The sequence below is a fragment of the Rhinatrema bivittatum genome, chromosome 12 (assembly GCF_901001135.1).
Source record: "Rhinatrema bivittatum chromosome 12, aRhiBiv1.1, whole genome shotgun sequence".
Taxonomy (NCBI): Eukaryota; Metazoa; Chordata; class Amphibia; order Gymnophiona; family Rhinatrematidae; genus Rhinatrema; species Rhinatrema bivittatum.
In genome coordinates this window covers 69,442,881-69,461,669 of record NC_042626.1, presented here as the reverse complement: position 1 = coordinate 69,461,669, position 18,789 = coordinate 69,442,881, and the positions used below count along the sequence as shown (strand labels likewise).

At 44.5% G+C, this 18,789-nt stretch overlaps 1 protein-coding gene across 1 annotated transcript in view; it reads right to left on the bottom strand.

Annotated features, from left to right (window-relative positions):
- Nucleotides 1–16,196, bottom strand: part of DCAF7 (DDB1 and CUL4 associated factor 7) — an 81,168-nt gene extending 64,972 nt beyond the window's left edge. Inside the window, exons 1-2 of the mRNA XM_029572344.1 lie at nucleotides 15,659–16,196; nucleotides 189–347 (exon numbers count right to left, since the gene is read on the bottom strand). Of these exons, the coding sequence (XP_029428204.1) occupies nucleotides 189–347; nucleotides 15,659–15,796 (297 nt within the window). The 5' untranslated portion in view covers nucleotides 15,797–16,196. The remainder of the gene's footprint in view (nucleotides 1–188; nucleotides 348–15,658) is intronic.
- Between the last annotated feature and the right edge of the window lie 2,593 nt (nucleotides 16,197–18,789).

Sequence of the window (18,789 nt, the reverse complement as noted above, 5' to 3'; positions counted from 1 at the left end):
GAGTACACTGGACCACAGGCAAAGATTGTACCATAGGTTTGAAAGCTTAACAGGAATGCTGATAAGTATAAATACACTATTCACATGTTATACTCTATTTCAATATGTCTAGAAATCAGGACAGAGGAGCGGTTATTCACATCAGCCCCCGCCCCCGCCCCCTTCCCCATTCACATTCCTGTACTTACTCTCCACACACGAAGGTAGTCACCACTGGTTGCTAACAGGTCTGGATACACTCCCTTAGTGTCAGGTATCCACATGAGTTTTGTGGTAGGGTAAGGATGGTCAAAGGTGTTTCTGCAAATAAACTCAGAGCTCTCTTCATCCAGACCAACAAGCTGAACCTGAAAAAAATAAAGTTTAACAGAAATAGCTTTTATGCGCCATGTCAGATGCATAATAATGTCTTGGGCCTCATGTTGCAATTAACACCATAGAAGCAAATTATATTATCTTCACCAGCAGTAGTAGCCTTAACCAGCGCTCTAGAAAATTGGAATCATAGTGGAACCAACAAAACAAGAGGTTGCAATAACTACAACTTTTTATTTATATTCTGCCTTTCATGACACTTTAGGTAAGGTAAATATTTCCCTAGAGAGCTTACAATTTAAGGGGCTTATTTACTAAACCATGGTATTTTTCCCCAAGGGGTACCACTAAGCCCTAGTAATTGGCCCTGCTCCTTTGTGATTCCCACAGTATTTTTGTTATTAAATACTACAGTGGTAAACGCCCCACAAACGCTGCACAATGACAGGATTATGGAGGCACCATAGCTTACAGGGGCCAACAACCTAAGTAAGTAAGCAAGCTCCTCTAACCACTGAAAATAGTAAAAAACTCCAGAGGACCCCATATATTTATTCACTTATTTTCAATAAAGGTACAATTATATCTTACCTGCTAATTTTCTTTCCTCAAGTCCTGCCAGACCAGTCTTCACTATGGGTTTCGTCCACCTACCAGCAGACAGAGGCAGATATCCAGACCTCTTCCCTGAGGTACCTTCCTATATAGGCTGGTTCAGCAGGGAAGAAGTTGGTAAATTCTTGATCAAGCTGGTTCATTCTTTTACCCCTCTATTTCTGCTCGTCTGTGTTTTTTCGGCTATTTCCCATAACCACACCCCCTCTCCCTCCCAAATAAAAAAAAAAAGTGCACTGGATGCTCTTGCCTGGGTGGGCAGACCTCCTGCTCCCCCTGGATATGTATCTCTGCTGAAGTCAAGCAAAGAAAAGGGCAACACAAAAAAAAACAAACAGAAAATGTATTGAGCCTATCTGTGGTCTGAAAGGTAACCCGAAGACAAAAAATAAAAATAAAATAAAAAGGAAACAGGTGTGCCCTTGCCCCTCACCTCAAGGGGTTGAACTGATAATGTCATCGACTGTGGGCTCCCCTAGATTTCTTCTTGTCCTCAACAGATATAGCAAACCGAAGATATATTCTTGCTTCTTTAGGCTATTTTTTTCTCTTTTTTTTTTTTTTTTGGTTGTACCACTCAGGGTAGGATTTTGGTCTGATCTGTCAGGACTTGAGAAAAGAAAATTATAGCAGGTAAGATCTAATTGTACCTTCTTCTTCAGCCTGCCAGAACAGCCTTCATTGTGGGATGTACCTGCGCTGTATCCATCCCGGACGCGAAAGTCCCACGGCTGCTTCCAGGACTCCTGTTTTGAATTTTGTGTCCCCTCTTTCATGGAGATGTAGCCTATAATGCTTTGTAAATATATGCACAGAGGCCCACATAGCTGCCCTGCAAATGTCAATGGGTGCTACTGATCTAAATTCTGCCCAAGAGGACACTTGTGCCCTTGTAGAGTGCGTCTTCAAAGCTCATGGCACCTCCCTGCCATTCACTATGTATGCTGAAGTAATGGCCTCCTTGATCCATCTTACAATAAAGACCTTAGATGCCACCTCTCCTTTGTATTCCTCTGGGTACAGAAAAAATTGTCTATCCAACTTTCTGAACTTGTTCATATTTTTTTTTTTAAATTTCAAGAGGATTCTTCGGATGTCCAGAATGTGCGGATCCTTATCTACGCAATCCATCTTTCTAAATGTGCAGGGAAATGGACTGGCCGAGGTAGAATTCAGACATCACCTTGGGGAGGAAGGAGCGGACTGTTATATTTTTCATTTTTTTTTTTTTTTTGAGAAAGACAGACATGGTAGGGCTTGGCTCTCTGATATTCTCCTTGCTGAGCATATTGTCACCCGAAAGGCTGTCTTCCAGGTAACGTCCCTTAACTGGATCTTATTGAGGGGCTTGAAAGGGGTTTTAGCTAATACCCTTAAGACCAAGTTCAGGATCCTTGATGGTATTACGGGTTTGTACAGTGTCCGTAGGTGCTTCACTCCCCTTAGAAAGCAGGCAACATCTCAGAGTGAAGCAAGAGATGAGCCATTAATCTGTCCCCTGTAGCACAATTGTTGCCACCTGGACCCACAGAGAAATTATCGCCAGACTCAATAGCTGAAAGGTATCACCGATTCAATAGCTGAAAGGTATTAATAATGCACAATAATCAAACCTTTTCCGATGGAAAGAAAGCTGTAGAACCAGAGGTCATGATATGAAGCTTCGAGAAGGTAGACTCAGGAACAATGACAGGAAATTCCTTTTCACAGAAATCGGGGTGGATGCATGAAATGCCCTCCTTGAAGAGGCGGCGAAAACAAGAACGATAACAGAATTCTCAAGCATGTGAGGACCCTAGGGGCTGCAGGATGGAACTGAGGCAACAGGGTAACTTTGGAGTAACATTTCTGCATGGAAGCAACCTGCACGGAGCAGCAGTTGAAATCCTAAACTGAAGGCACGGTGGAAACTTGCAAGGAGCTGCAGGTACAACCCTAAATACCTTGCTGGGCAGAGTGGATGGACCATGTTTGTCTTTTCTTCAGTCATTATCTGCTGTGTCAATCTACCTTATAAATGGGCTCTGACCGACGGCCCGCAAATGCGCAGTAGAGCACAGCTCTACTGCGCATGTGCGGGCAAGGACGTCGGTCTTAGCCAGCGTAAAAAAACAAAAAACATGGCGGCGTCGGGTGGCAGCAGCAGCGGCGATGGCGGCGGGTGGCAGCGGCAGCGAACGACGAGGAGCGGCGGCGGCAGCGAACGATGAGGAGCGGCGGCGGCCAGTAGCGAGGGAGGGAGGAGAGAGAGAGAGGGAGGGACTGAGGGAGAGGGAGGGACTGAGTGAGAGGGGGGAGGGAGGAACTGAGTGAGAGGGAGGGAGGGATTGAGTGAGGGGGAGGGACTGAGTGGGAGGGAGGGCTGGACTGGGGAGGGACTGAGAGGAGGGAGGGGGTGGGGAAGAGTGAGGGGAGAGGGAGAATGAGGGAGAGGTGAGAGACAGGGATGTGAGTAAGTGGAAGGGTAAGAAGTTGTGGAGCAGAGAAAAGGGAGTGGAGGAGGGCTGAGGGAGAGGGGATGGGATTGAGACAGGGTGGGGAGTGACTGAGGGAAGGGGAGAGAGGTGGGAGTGACTGAGGGAAGGGGAGGGAGGTGAGAGTGAGGGGGAAGGAGGCAGTGGGAGACAGAGAGTGAGTAAGACTGAGGGGTGGGAAGGGGGTGAGTGATGGAGGGGAAGGGGGAATGAGGGAGAAAAAGTGTAGGAGGGTGCTGTTTTCGAAAATGGACCGAAAACAAAATGTAATGTAGCCCGTTGTGACGGGCTTAACGGCTTGTATATTTATAAATGACCTGGAAAGAAATTGTTTCAGAGTAGTTAAATCACAAGCAGATTGTGATAAATTGCAGGAAGACCTTGTGAGACTGGAAAATTGGGCATCCAAATGGCGGATGAAATTTAATGTGGATAAGTGCAAGGTGATGCATGTAGGGAAAAATAACCCATGCTATAATTACACAATGTTGGGTTCCATATTAGGTGCTACAACCCAAGAAAGAGATCTAGGTGTCATAGTGGATAACACATTGAAATAGTCGGTGCAGTGTGCTGCGGCAGTCAAAAAAGCAAACAGAATGTTGGGAATTATTAGAAAAGGAATGATGAATAAAACGGAAAATGTCATGATGCCTCTGTATCGCTCCATGGTGAGACCGCACCTTGAATACTGTGTACAATTCTGGTCGCCGCATCTCAAAAAAGATATAATTGCGATGGAGAAGGTACAGAGAAGGGCTACCAAAATGATAAGGGGAATGGAACAGCTCCCCTATGAGGAAAGACTAAAGAGGTTAGGACTTTTCAGCTTGGAGAAGAGATGGCTGAGGGGGATATGATAGAGATGTTTAAAATTATGAGAGGTCTAGAACGGGTAGATGTGAATCGGTTATTTACTCTTTCGGATAATAGAAAGACTAGGGGGCACTCCATGAAGTTAGCATGGGCACATTTAAAACTAATCGGAGAAAGTTCTTTTTTACCCAACGCACAATTAAACTCTGGAATTTGTTGCCAGAGGATGTGGTTAGTGCAGTTAGTATAGCTGTGATTAAAAAAAGGACTGGATAAGTTCTTGGAGAAGTCCATTACCTGCTATTAAGTTCAGTTAGAGAATAGCCACTGCCATTAGCAATGGTAACATGGAATAGACTTAGTTTTTGGGCACTTGCCAGGTTCTTATGGCCTGGATTGGCCACTGTTGGAAACAGGATGCTGGGCTTGATGGACCCTTGGTCTGACCAAGTATGGCATTTTCTTATGTTCTTATGACTCTTGTCCAGGCCATCCTGTAGGAACTGCAGTATTGCTGCCGCATCGAGAGCCTCCAGACTAACATAGGTTAGTGTTGTTAAGCTTTTTCTTGCTGTAAGCAGGGTCACGATCACCTGTGTGGCGTATCCTTTTCTTGAACCTGTCCCTCTCAATAGCCATACTGTAAGAGAGAATTCCATTGGATTTCCCATTTTGACAGATCTTTGCTTCAGGAAACCTGGCACTGGGCTGAACCTTGTTTGTCCACCCTCAATTTAATTAGGTCCGCATATCACAGCTGTCTTGGCCAGTCTGGTGGTATGAGGATCACCTGCTCCTGGTGGCCTGCAATTCTGTTCAGGATTCTCCCTTCAAGGGCTGGGTGAGAAAGAAGTAAAGGAGAGGTTTGCTGGGTCATTCCTGGGTTAACGCAGTCTCTTCGCCTGCTAAAGAAGTTGGTTGCCTTGGTATTGCTTCTTTTGGCAATCAGGTTCCATTGGTAGCGTCACCAGTGGGCTATTTGGTGACAAATCTCATTCTCCTGGGTTCAATTTTTGTCACCTTAGGAAGTCTGTTTGCGCACTGTCTGGCCTGCTACGTGGGCTGCTGAGATATCTTGAAGATGCTCTTCCGCCCATGCCATTAGCTAGGCTACTTCTATCGCTACCTGTGAACTTTTGGTTCCTCCCTGCCTGCTGATATAAGCTACTGTTATTGGCATTATACAAGAGGACTCTGATTGGGGGTTTCCTTCCAACCTCACTCTGAAGTGAGTTACGGCTAGGCAGACCACCCTGACCTCTAGCCTCTTTATGAAGAATTCTCTCTCCTTCTGTGATCAGGATCCCTGTGTCACTTGTTCATCGCAATGCACCCCCCCCAGCCATTGTTGCTGGCATCCATTGCCAGTAGAACCCATTGTGGGGGGTTCTAAACTGGTGCCTTTGGTCAGACTGTCCCCTCCTTTGCCACCATTGGAGGCTTTCCTTTATATGGACTGGCAGTGGAAGCCTTTGCTCAAAATATTGGTTCTGCAGAGTCCCGGTGGCTAGCAGGTATTGTGGCAGTGGCCTCAATTGTACTTTTGCCCAAGGCACCACTTTGATGGCTGCCGCCATTGACCTTAGTACTTGCAGGTAGAATCTTGTTCTGGACTCCTTGGTGTATAGTAACGCTTCCATCTGCTGCAGGAATATAACTATTCTCTCTTCCAGTAGGAACAGTGTCCCTTTATTTGTATCGAATGCAGTCCCCAGATACTTGAGCATCCAGGATGGGCATAAGTGATTTTTGAGCTTATTCACTATCCACCCTAGCTTTTCTATTTGTTGTATGACTCAATCTGTTGCAAGGGCTCCCTCCTGCTGAGACTGCTCTGATTAGCCAGTTGTCCAGACAGGGATGGACTCAGATTCCTTCCTTGCGTAAAGAGGCTGCTACCACCACCAGCACCTTCGTGAAGGTTCTTGGTGCCATCGCTAGCCAAAAGAGCAGTGCCTGAAACTGGCAGTGTTCACCCAAGACTGCAAAATATAAGAACTTCTGGAAGCTTTCCTGCAGTGTATGCAGGTAGGCTTCCATCACATTCAGAAAGAACTCGCCTTTTCTTAGTGCAGCTTTGACCGCAAGAATTATATTCTTAAGTGTAGAATCCTTATCGCCTGGTTTCCCTTTTTGAGGTCCAACACTGGGCAGTATGAACTGTCCTTTTTTAGGACTATGAATATGGAGTACATTCCTCTTCCTTTCTCTTGGCCAGAGACTGCAATAAATACTTTGAGGTTTAACAGCCTGGTTACAGAGTCCTGTTGTCTTTTTGCCCTGCTGCATGGTGACAGGACAAACTCTTCCTTTATGATGTCCTTTCGCTTCAGGTAATAGCCCTCTCTTATAATACCAAGAACCCACTGGTCTCTTGTCACTGTGGCCCACTCATAATAAAATCCCTTTAGCCTGCCTCCAACTTGTGGGAGTACTGAGTGGGCCCATGTACCATCATTGCATTCCCTTGCTAGGGGGCTGACTTCTGCTACCAGCATCTTTGGAGCCACACCTGGCTCCCTGAAAGGGCTGGCCCCGGTCTGCCTTCCCTGGTAGTTTGGGGCCTTGACCATCTAGGCTAGTATCCCTGGACCACTGCCTGCCAGTACATTCTGTGACATTCTGCTTCTGTCTTTCAGCAGTCTCAAAGGTTTGGATTCTAAAGCTCTTCATAAGCTTTTCCTCCCCCTCCCTTTCAGCTGCCTCATTCTCCAAAGCAGCTGAAGAAAGGGTGGGTGCCTAACCAGCTTCGATTTCCATCTCCATGGCTGTGGATAATGCTGGGCTAGCGCCCTGCAAACGAGGCACTTTCTACCCTCTCCATCGCCGCAGCTAACCTTCAGAGCTTCAGGCTGGGTCTAGTCTTAGGCTTCTAGGCTACATCTTCTCCTTTCCTTCCTTTGTGCTGCTTGGGAAATGCAAGGCACTGGCCCGATCACCCAGCAGGGAGGGAAGCGACCCTAAGAGGGCTATTGTCCCTGAACCGGCCCTGGTGTCTCCTTGGGGAAAATCAACTTCACGGAGGCTGTCACCCCTGTCAAATCTTCCTACCATCTGCTGGATGCAGAGAACTACTGACTCCTTTCCTGCTGAACCAGCCTATATAGGAGAGTACCTGAGGAAAGAGTTCTAGTACTCTGCCTCCATCTGCTGGTAGGGGGATAAAACCTACAGTGAAGACTGATCTAAGCAGGACAAAGAGGAATTTGTATTACACCTATTGCCAGAACCTGTTTTAAGCGGATTCCAAGTATCACAACGTACAAAAAGGCAAATAACATATAAACAGTAAAATGGTGTTACGACCACAGTCACCACACCAAATATCTTCTAAAATGGGAGGTCTTTAACAATGGTTACAAAAAACTATTATTCACAGAGCGCAAATGCTTCCTGAAATAAATGAGTTTTTAAAAGCTTCCTAAGGGTCTTATAATCATCCACTCAATGCATTGATAAGGGAAGACTCCTCCCCTGCAGTAGAGGAGACCCACTGAAAAAATATTTTTAAATAATAACATTTTTTAAATGGGCACTAGGGCCTGGCTTCGTCATAAAACTCTGGCTCCCAGAGGCCAGGATCCCCAATCCCTTCCTACAAAATTAGCCTTGGTGGTGGGTGCAAGAATTGTAGCTAACTTCAGATCAAAACACAGCTTGTGATTTTTTAAGCAAGTCATATTATTTGATTTGCATTGTTTAGGGTATTAATTAGCTGATCATCATGCATTTCCATGCTAATCAGCTTATTAAAATACATGTGGTATTTCTGCCAGGGCAGAAATAATGTGAGGTATTTCAAATACTTTATGCTATTTCGGTGCTAGGCTGTTTATCGCATGGTAAATGGCCTAACATGGCTTAGTGAACGAGTCCCTAAGTTTGCACCAGAGGCAATGGAGGAGGAAGTGACTTGCCCAAAGTCACAAGGAATGTCAGCAAGATTTTAACCCTAGTTTTCAGCTCTAAGCAGGCTCAGATTTTAGCACAGGCAACTACCTAGGGCAACAAACTGTAAAGGAGCCAAATATCCAGGCCAAAGAAAAAGCTTGCTTCTGCTTGCTTGAGGTCCATGTGCTGACACAGTTTCAAAATGTAGCCACTATGGCACTTTACTTATGGGCATCAAAATCCTAAACCTGGCCCTGGCTCCAAGTACTACCGTATCTACTCCTCCACTCCTACGTGAGCTTTGATGACCTCACAGGTCATATGGAGCTGCATCTCTTTTGTTAGTTATATAAAAGATCTCCCTATCATCCTTAGCAGAATTTATGCAAACGTTATCAGTTCACTCAATTAACCACAGGATGGCAATCCATAATTACAATTATACAGTGCACAAGGGTGTAACTTCACAGCAATCAACAAAAATGACAAGTCAAAAAGGCTAAAATTATAACAGATAACAGTATGTCATATCAAAATAACAGATGTCTCCAAAAACAAAATTCGATTAGGTCGTGATTATACCCTAGTTCACTGACTTTCTGATTCCAGGGCGTAGAATCAATCATAGACAGCCGAATTTAATTACTCCTTTTTCTTTTGGCTCAGCAAGCAGAAAAAGCGCCAGCTGGATGAAGAACCAAACGCTCTTTCAAAAAATTAAAAAGCGTGTGTTAAGTTTAAAGATTGCTGTGATAAACATTGCAATAGCATATTATTAGCACACTCAGTACTGTCTGGACTACCTGTAATGATATTTAAAAAGTAAGAGGACTAAACCCCACATTTAACACCATTTTATATAGCAGTCTAAGAGCCTCAATATTGAATATCCCTGGATTCTCTGCAATGCATGTGGGCACTTTTAGTGCAAAAATGCTGCAGGTGATTTTCAAAAGGAGCACCACCTGCATTGTTTCTCTGACAATTAGCAGCCACAAAATCCACATGTTAAAAATCGCCCCCTTATTCTGCACCCATTTGTGTGGGCACATGAACAGAGACAAAACAGCACATGTACAGCTGAAAACAAAATTAAAAACCAAGCATTCATGTCACTTCCCTACTCTGCCCTAACTGTGCTCATGGGAACATCTCTATTTGAACCTATCGGTACATGGGTGAAATTCAGACAATGTACATGGGGAAAATGGATTTGAAAATAACCCTTATGTCTAGACTGAACAAAGGCACCACCGAATGTTGATGTCAGGGCTACATTTTCAGGAGAGGCCTGCTCTAAACCAGGCAACAGAAGATTGGATTTATAATTCTTTAGGTTCAATGACAAACCTTTCAATGGCACAGGACAAGTTTGTGATTTTTCAAACCAAATGATGGCGGTCTCTCACACCCTCCCCATTTATTTTAACCAAAAGAGAACAATAGGAGGTAATCTCCTTTTCAGTATTTCAAAGTGGATTACATTCAGGTACAGCGGGTGTTTCCCTTTCCCTACAGGGCTTACAATCTGAGGGGCCGATGCAATATGGTGTGCTGAGCCAAGCGCACTCTTAACGTGCAGTTGGACGCGGGTAGAATAGGCGCTATCAATCCCCTAATGCAATAAGGGGATTAGTGCCTATTCAACGCACGTCTAACGCGGAGTGAATGCGATAGCGCACTTCACATGCAAATGATTGTGAATGAGGCTATTAAGCATTCACTCCCAATGTGTGTCTCTGACGCACATTTAACTGTCATCTATTAACACCTCGCAATAGAACAATGTGTGGCATAAATTATACTGAACAATAACAGTTCATCACCAAAAGACTTTTTTATTTTACATATGCACACAGCCACTGTGCACGAAACAGATTAAATGACATGGTAAACTGGGGAGCCTCAGTTATACTTTAATGTTTACCATGCCATTTAATCTGTTTCGTGCACAGTGACTGTGTGCATATGTAAAATAAAAAAGTCTTTGGTGATGAACTGTTATTGTTCAGTATAATTTATGCCACACATTGTTCTACTGCGACTTATCTATATGTGTGTACTTTTCACTCCGCCCTTCTCTTGTGCGTTAATAGATGTGCGCATCAAAAAAAAAAAAAAAGAACAGACGCAGATAAACCCGGTGTTGGTTTTCGTGACTAGGTTGTTGAAAACCAAACACCGAGTTTATCAGCGTCGGTTTTCGTGGCTGTCTGCCGCTAAGGAAAACAGACGCCATTAAAACTTGGCGTCGGTTTTTGTGATGGGCCCGATCATCAAATTTTTTTTTTGAGAGAAGAGCCTGAGAGGCAAAATGAAAAGAACTGTTATTCTATTCCACGTTGAAGGGTACATGAAAACCATAAGACGAACCGAAGAACCAGACTTTCGATCAACCTATTTTCAGGCAAGGGAGTTCCTTTTGCTAATTACTTCTCTCTTCCTGTCTTTTATCCCGGGCTTTACTCATTATTTACTTCCTGTCCTTTCAGCGAACTCACAAAAACCAACACTGGGTTTATCGGCGTCAGTTTTTGTGACTGGTGTATGGCAGTCACGTAAACCATTTGGGTTCGCGTTAGCAAGGATGCGACCCCCTAATTTTAAATATTTGCATGGTGCCCCCCTTTGGGGCACCATGCGCGCATTAAGAGAGGGGCGCTGACTGTTCAGCACCCACTTTCTATGCAACTTTATTGCATCGGCCCCTAAGTTTGTACCTGAGGCAACAGAAGGTTAAGTGACTTGCCCAAAGTCACAAGCAGCTGCAGTGGAAATTGAACCCCCGTTTCACTGGTTCGTAGCCCACTGCTTTACCACTAAGCTCTCCATATCTTCTGCACACAATGTAGTGAGGCTTAAGCAATTATCTTCAAACTACACATAGATGTTCTTAAATCATACCTACGATGTACAAGATCTAAAAGGGGTATGTGTGCTGTCAACCAAGCATGCCTGGTATAGGGATATTTACCCATCCAGCAGTTATGTTTTCAAGATATAGGGGTGAGGCTTCTGTATTTGACAGTCAAACATACACCATATCCTAACTCCCACAGTGGAGACAAACTAATGACAGGCTACAAAGTCAGAAAAAACAAGTAAACTAGACCTGGTCTCTAAACTTCTATTTCAAAGGTTTTCATGCTGACAAATTCCCAGAAAGCTTTGTAAGTGCACTCCAAGACAGACTCACCTGCAAGACCTGAACTGTCAGGAGATTAATCCTAAATCAGGCAATGTACACTGTGGATGGATGTTAATCAAGAACTGGACATGGCATTATGTGGCAAACACTAAACAAAACAAAAACCCTATGGCATTAAGTGCTCAGTATCTGACAGCCATATATATATATATTAACAAAACAAACAAAAAAAAAAAAACCACACACAACCACATGAGTGCAACATCAATTTATCTATGGTGTTTAAAAGAAATGTGGACAAGTTCCTGAATGAAAAGAGTCCATAAACTATTATTAGCCAGGTAGACTAAACAATGCTATTGCTATTCCTGAATGCACAACAGGAAATAAATCTACTTTATAGGTAGGGCTGGATTTCAGCATAGGCAACCTAAGTAAGTGCCTAGGGTGGCAAATTCTGAAGGTGCCTGAAAACTATTTGACTTATATTCCACTTTTCAACCACTTCAAAGTAGATTACATTTGGATACTGAAGATATTTCCCTATGCCCAGAGGGCTTACAATCTAGCAGGTTTATTTTAAAACAAGCGTACGTGTGCCCATACATGCATGTATTGGCATCCAAGCGATGTTACACTAGAATTTTTAGTTGTGCATGCACTTACATATGCATGATGCATCAACCATGTGTAAATATACTCCTAATTTAAGGCTAGTGTCTGTCTTCCATAGGAACTTGTTGGCTTTTACACGCATATGTCAGAAAATTTAAAAACATGCTCGTGCGAGGCACATTCCCAGTTTTCCCAAGAGGTCCACCAGTTTGTCCGGATAAGGTCTTTCAGAACCCTCTAGTTCTTCATCCAGCATGCTGCCCAGTTGACATAGACCCCTCACCCTGTCCTATAAACTCTAAAACTTGAGATCTACAGACTTGATCCTCATCAGAAGCAGCAGTAAAGTTGTGCAGATTATCTACGTGCACTGTGGGTTTCCATTTTTAAAATTCAGAGTTATACGCTCAAGTCTTGGCCCTGCCCTAGAATGAAATACCACCAAGAAGGAGAAAAAAGTTCACTTGTGTCCTCTACAGTTCAAAGTGTAATCTTTAATTATATTTATTATTTATTTAGGGTTTTTATATACAGTCGTTCCAAATAAGATCACAATGGCTTACAAAATCAGAATTCAACATTCCCATTCTAGGTTGACATTCACATTCTAGGTTAATGCAGCAGCAAATACTTATCCTAGGTCATATTCATACATTATCTAGTTCAGCATAACAGCAAGTACATATTTTAGGTCATCACATCAACACGTTAACTATGGTGCTATGATGGAGGTTTGTAATTCATAGTTTCCATTTCATTATTTTTCTCTTAAATCACTCTACGTTGTCTTGTTCCACTTTTCATCACGCTATACTAATTGCTCAATCTATTCACATAATCTATGGTTTTTACAGTGACATTGCTTGCATATTGTTAATTTATGTTGAAAGTACTTTTAGAAGTCCTTTGTTTTGAGATCTTAGGACTCTCTGTGGTATGTTAAGGTTGAAGTGAATTATATGAGCAAGTGTGTCAGCATCACAGAAAACAATATGGGCAAGCTCTGTCAGTGCTCCCTTTCTGACAGTAATTTCTTGGGCTTTCCGCGCTAGTAATTTCCACATCATCACTTTAAAAAGCTCTCTGGTGAGGCAAGCTACTTCAGCAATTCACTGCATTTTGTTTCTAAGATTACAAAGCTGATACATCCTGAACTCTATCTCAAATGCTTGTTCAGCTATTTGTGGGTTCCCTCCTGACATGGCCCATGTCAGGGGACCATATTGTTTTCTATGACGTTGACACACTTGCCCATATATAATTAAATACTGCTTTTTTGAACTATAGAGGACACTAGTGAACTTTTTTTGTCCTTCCTCTTGGTATTATTTCATTGATTGTTGCTGGTTGGACTTTTCGCCTTTGTCTGCCCATGCCCAGCCCCTTTTCCATACCCTTATTCCTCACACGTACATGTGCATATTTTGCGGCTTTTTAAAATCGTGTTGCTCGCATGTGACCCACAGATGCGCATAAGTGGTCATTTCTGCATGAGCAACACTTTTAAACGTGACCTGTAAAGTTTGTACCTGAGACAATGAAGGATAAAGTGACTTGCCCAAGGTCACAAACAGCAGCAATGGTATTTGAACCCTTGCTACCCTAGTTCAAAGCCCTCTGCTCTAACCACTAGACGACTACTCCACCCCACTAGAACTCCTTATGCTGCTCTTTGATTTCAGGAGTGAAACCCCCACACTCCCGATTCTCTACCTATGAACACTATAATCTTAAACCTGGCTGTTTATGAGATTTGCCAAGTACCTGTAAACCGGACTGGCCACTCAGACAGGACGCTGGGCTCTACATACCTTGGTCTGACCAAGCATGGCATTTATGTTTTTATATAAAATGTTTCCCCTTTAGCTTTCTCTATGAAGAAAGCCTGATGCCACAAACTATGCAGAATGGATTGAAACATACTCACTTCACGTCCTATTTTATGAACTCAAAAACAGGAATTTCCAATGTTCTGGTCTGCTTCTGTCAAACATTGTGCAGCTGCTGTATAAAGTGAATTTTGCTCTCTGCTTCAATAAGAGAGGAAAAAGGGGAACTGGATTTAGAAAGCAATCGAGGATCCCGACTTTTATGGTCTGTGGAACTGATGAGCATGGTAACCAGCACAGAGCAGCAGTTACTACCCTGAACAGAAGACATGGGATTACTACCCTTAACCAATAAGCCTTGATGCAACTGAATCATCAAACTCTGCTTCGAAGGAGGGGGGTGGGGGATGAAAGGAAAGAGAAATTTGGATTCAGAGACAACCAACACGAGCTATGACCTTTTTAAAGTTTGGGGTTCTGATGCTTAGACATTAAAGAAAAAGAGGTCTGTTTCTACTGCCAAGTCCATAAGCAAAGTACGTCAAGCAAAAAATGACTAATACATGGCAGCATAACCTGCGCAGCAGATACTACCAAAGAGAGCTTGCTGGGCAGACTGGATGGACCATTGGTCCTTTTCTGACATTAATTCTATGTTTCTATAAGTATGACCTATCTCTGGGCACTATTATGTCACATTAAATAGAAAATAAAATCCAAGTTTTAAAAATGCCTTTTACACCTGGCCAACTACTCCTCTCACCTGTTTACTGGGTACCGTGGCACACCATGAAAGTAGCATGAGAGTTCTTCTCTGAAGCTTTCTGCACTGGTTTCCTCAGATGCACAGGAAAGGAAAACAGCACACAGAAGGGCATGTGCAATAAAGTGCACCCAGCCTAGCTCACAGGTTCACGGGTGACTAGACACACTAGGCTAGCACCCGATGCAATAAGATTAGCACATCCAAAACATGCACCCAAACCAATGCATAGCCGATAGCGCTCATCAGATGTAAATTCCATGTAGATGAGGCTATTACCTCCTTCCTGATGCAGAAAATAGCTGGGCACACAACCCACACTTTTTAAAGAGGCAGCTTTAACTCCAGCTCTGGAGGTGACATTAAGTCAATCCATGAGCCATTAACTCAGGATAAATTAAAAAGATACTGTCTTCTGTGGTTCCTCCTAATTAGCATCATTGCGATATTAAACCTACTGCTTTGGTGTTTTAAGAATAAAGATATAATGTAATGACAAAGTAAAAAAAAAAGAGTTCTGGATGCACACTCCAGGATGATTTTGCTCCTTGCTATTGTGCGTAATCAACCTGAAGTGGGATAAAACGGCCACTCTTATTGAGTGCCCATTACAATTGTGGGCACCCAATGCATTTGGAGCACTAGGGACACACAATTCTTCCTTGGTGTCTCCTTTTTAACGCAGCTGCTCATTTAAATATTACATTGGGCGCCCAGGAGACATAGTTGTGCGTGCATTAGAAAAACCGACGCTCAATACGAGCACCTGTTTTAACACGCATCTTATTGTATCGCCCCGGTATCCTTACATGCGACGAAGGCGGCAACGTGCAACATCATGAATGGGCGGACTACGTTTTAAAAAAAATGACAGCAGATAAGGACTGCAAGGCTCCTCTGGTCAGCCCATTCCTGATGGCAACATGGCACAGCCCCTTCCCCTCCAATCGCAGATTTTACCCCCCATGTCAAAGGGCCCTTTGTGCTGCTCCACTGCTCAGCAGCAGCAAGCCAGGGAAAGGAAACTGTGTGCAAAAAGCTTCAAAGAATGCGCATTCCTCTTCCCTGCTCACAGGTTTCCAACTGGTCCCCCCCTCTCGCTCCGCTGTCACTCTTTCCAGCATTTTTCATCATTCTCCTGCAAGTTCCTGGAGGTAAAGCAGCGCAGGATCGTCACTCCCTCTCCCCTCACCTTGTTGTTATACTCCTCCACGAAGCTGCCCAGCGCCAGGCGGAAGCGCTTGTCAGGCCGGACACTCCAGTTCATGGCATATACGGTCCAGGGCGCCTCGTACTTGTAAATCTCCTTCCGCTTGCCGTGCAGAGACATGGTCGGAGGGAGGGGGAGGCGAGAGCACAGCCGCGCGGAAGAGAAACACAAACCCCAACTACTGGCGGGCTAGGGGGACAGGGAGAGGAACCGGGACCAGGCCCCGAGAGACCGCGAGGGGGCGGGGCTGGGGGAGGCGCGCGCGAAGCCCGAGGGAGTAACGGCCGCAAGCACGAGCACAAACAACCAGGGCCACGCGGCTCTCGCGCTCGGGCCTCTCCCCCTCACCTGATGACCCAAAGGACAGGAAGAAAGCGGCGGGTTTAACCTAGAGAGAAGCCGAAAACACTACCGCCCCCTCCCCACTCCGGAGGAAGAGGAGAAAGCGACCCTGCACAGCTCCGACGCTCGTCCGCCGGCCCACAGTCTGCCGCGCCTGCGCAGCGACTTCTCGCGCTCTGATTGGCTGTTGGAGCTGTCAGTTACAGTGGAGTAGGGAAAAGAAGGTGGGCCTTTCAGGAACCGTATGAGTGGATTCCGATTGGCCAATGTCATCCATCTCTCCGAAAGCTAATTGGACAGAGTAGGCGTCCATTAGGCGAGAATGGAGTCGATGTAGGTAGCTGTAGAGCTAGAGGTTTTGAGAGCCGACACATGTAAATCTTATGCTAATCATATTATAATTATTCATGTTCTAGCATGGCTACCCCAGCTCCCACATCGTTTCCAACTGAGCAGAGGCGCTTAGGCTACGGGTGCTCAAATCAGTCCTTGGGGCCCTCCCCCAGCCGTCAGGTTTTCAGGATATCTCTAATGAATATGTATGAAAATATTTGCATATATAGGAGGTAGTATATACAAATAAATCTCATGCATATTTATTAGAGATATCCAGAAAATCTGACTTGGGGGAGGGGGAACCCAAGCACTGGTTTGAACACTCCTGCCTTAGTCTTCCGACAGCTTACATTTTAAAACGTGTTAGTTTATCACAGGGGTAGGCAACACAGGAGCTCAAGTGCCACAAACAAGTCTGGTTTTTGTGATATCTACAATGAATATGCATAAGACAGAGCTGCATACAATGGGGGTAGGTAATGCAAGTGTATCTCATGCATATTCATTAGGGCTATCATAAAAACCAGACGTATTTGGGGCATTCTTGGACTAGTGTTACTTACCTCTGGTTTATCATCTCTATTTTAAACAATTCGATTATGCACTTTGCAGTTTAGAAAAATAAAATCATGAAGATTTTGAGGTTGCAAAAAGTGCCTCCTCAAAGCACTTGTGCTGTAGCCGCCTCACCCTGTACCCAGCTAGAAAATGCTTCCAGCAGAAACACACCAGCGGTGCATATTTGTGAGGTATCTGAGAGGGCTCCTCAACCCCGCTGGTGTTTTATCTGTGGGCGTGTTTAGGTAGTGTGTTTATGGCAGTAGCAAGAATTTGATATGCTTGTGGGGCTCCTAGTGTGGCAGGATTGCCAGCTTCTTAGAAATATCACCGACACTCTTATCTGCCACCCCTCTGGGAACTCTGTCCCCTGCCTGCCCACTTCCCCAGCATTTCAAATCATTGAAAGGGCCAGACTTCAAGGGGGGCACCACCTCAATGAGGCAGGGTGAGGCGGCCTGATACTGAGACAGCAAAATTGCCCCTGAAACCTTCCTGCCACAGCCACCTGACCCTCATACCTAGGAACTCTCCAGATTTGGCCCGGAGACTGGAATTCTAAAGGAATTGCTGGGTCTCCGGGCCAGCAGCAGAAAACTCTGGGCAGTGGTGTACTGGGGGGGGGGCTTTATTTTTCCATCCCGACCGGTGGCTGAACTGAAGAAAGCATATGAACCCTGCCTCCTAACTTTTAGGAAAAGACTTAAGACTTGGTTATTCAAGCAAGCTTTCCCAGACACAATTTAATGACACAATCCAAGGACACAATCCAAGGACTCCTCTAAAACATCCAGCCATTAATCATGCCATTTGCACATAACTTGTAATTTGACTTGTATATCGTTTAACCATTTTATTCTTTCCTATTTCTTCCTCTTCACCAAGTTTTGCTACCCCTGTTAATTGTAACTGTACCTTCGGTCACCTCAGTTCTAGTTTGATGTATTTAATGCACTCCCGTTTCATGTAAACCAGCAAGATATGTTCTCATGATTGCCGGTATATAAAAACCTTAAATAAATAAAATAAATAAAATAAATATGGTTGCCAGCAATGTTCCCTAATCTGCGCTCATGTGCTGCTGCGCACAGCTTGTCCCCCTTCCCACGCCCCCGGGCGCAATAAGGCCAGCGGGGCTATGGAAGGGAAGAAGCAGCCCATGGCCACCGGGAGATCCCATCCTGCCCGGCAGCCCAATTGAAAGAGGCCCCGGTCGCTGGGGGATCCCATCCCGCCCAGTGGCCAAAATGGAGGAGGCCCTGTGGCCGCCGGGGTATCGCATCCCGCCTGGAGGCCAATAGAGGAGGCACCAAGGCTGCTGGGAGATTGCATCCTGCCTGCCCAGTGGCCCAACTAAAGGAGGCCACATGTTGGCAGGGGATCAGTCAGGAAGCGTGTGCCTGTGCTTGAGAGAGAAACACACAGAAAGAGCCAGTGTGTGTGTCTGTGTGTATCCAGGAATGAGTGGGAGCCAGCATGTCTGTATGCCTGACAGTGAGAGAGCATGTTTGTGTGTGTGAGAGGGTGGTGTGTGAGTGTGTGTGTATATATGAGAGGGGTTTTGTGTGTAATTATGTCTATGTGTGTCTATGAGGGAGAGTGCCTGTATATATGTGTGTGTGAGAAAGGTTAAAGTTTGTGCACCCTCCTCCAATCTCAGGAGGGCTGGAAATCTAAAGTTCCCAGGTATGGAGAGTGGGAGAATTTTTTTTTAACCTTGTTAGTTTTATTTATTGGATGTGATGTATCTGCTGTTTTGAAATATTTTATTAATGTTTGATAATATTTTAAACATTTTTATAAGTGTTTTTATTAGCTGAATTTATTAGCAAATTTGACATTCTTTTTATTGGTATGTTTAATGTTTTATATTTTTT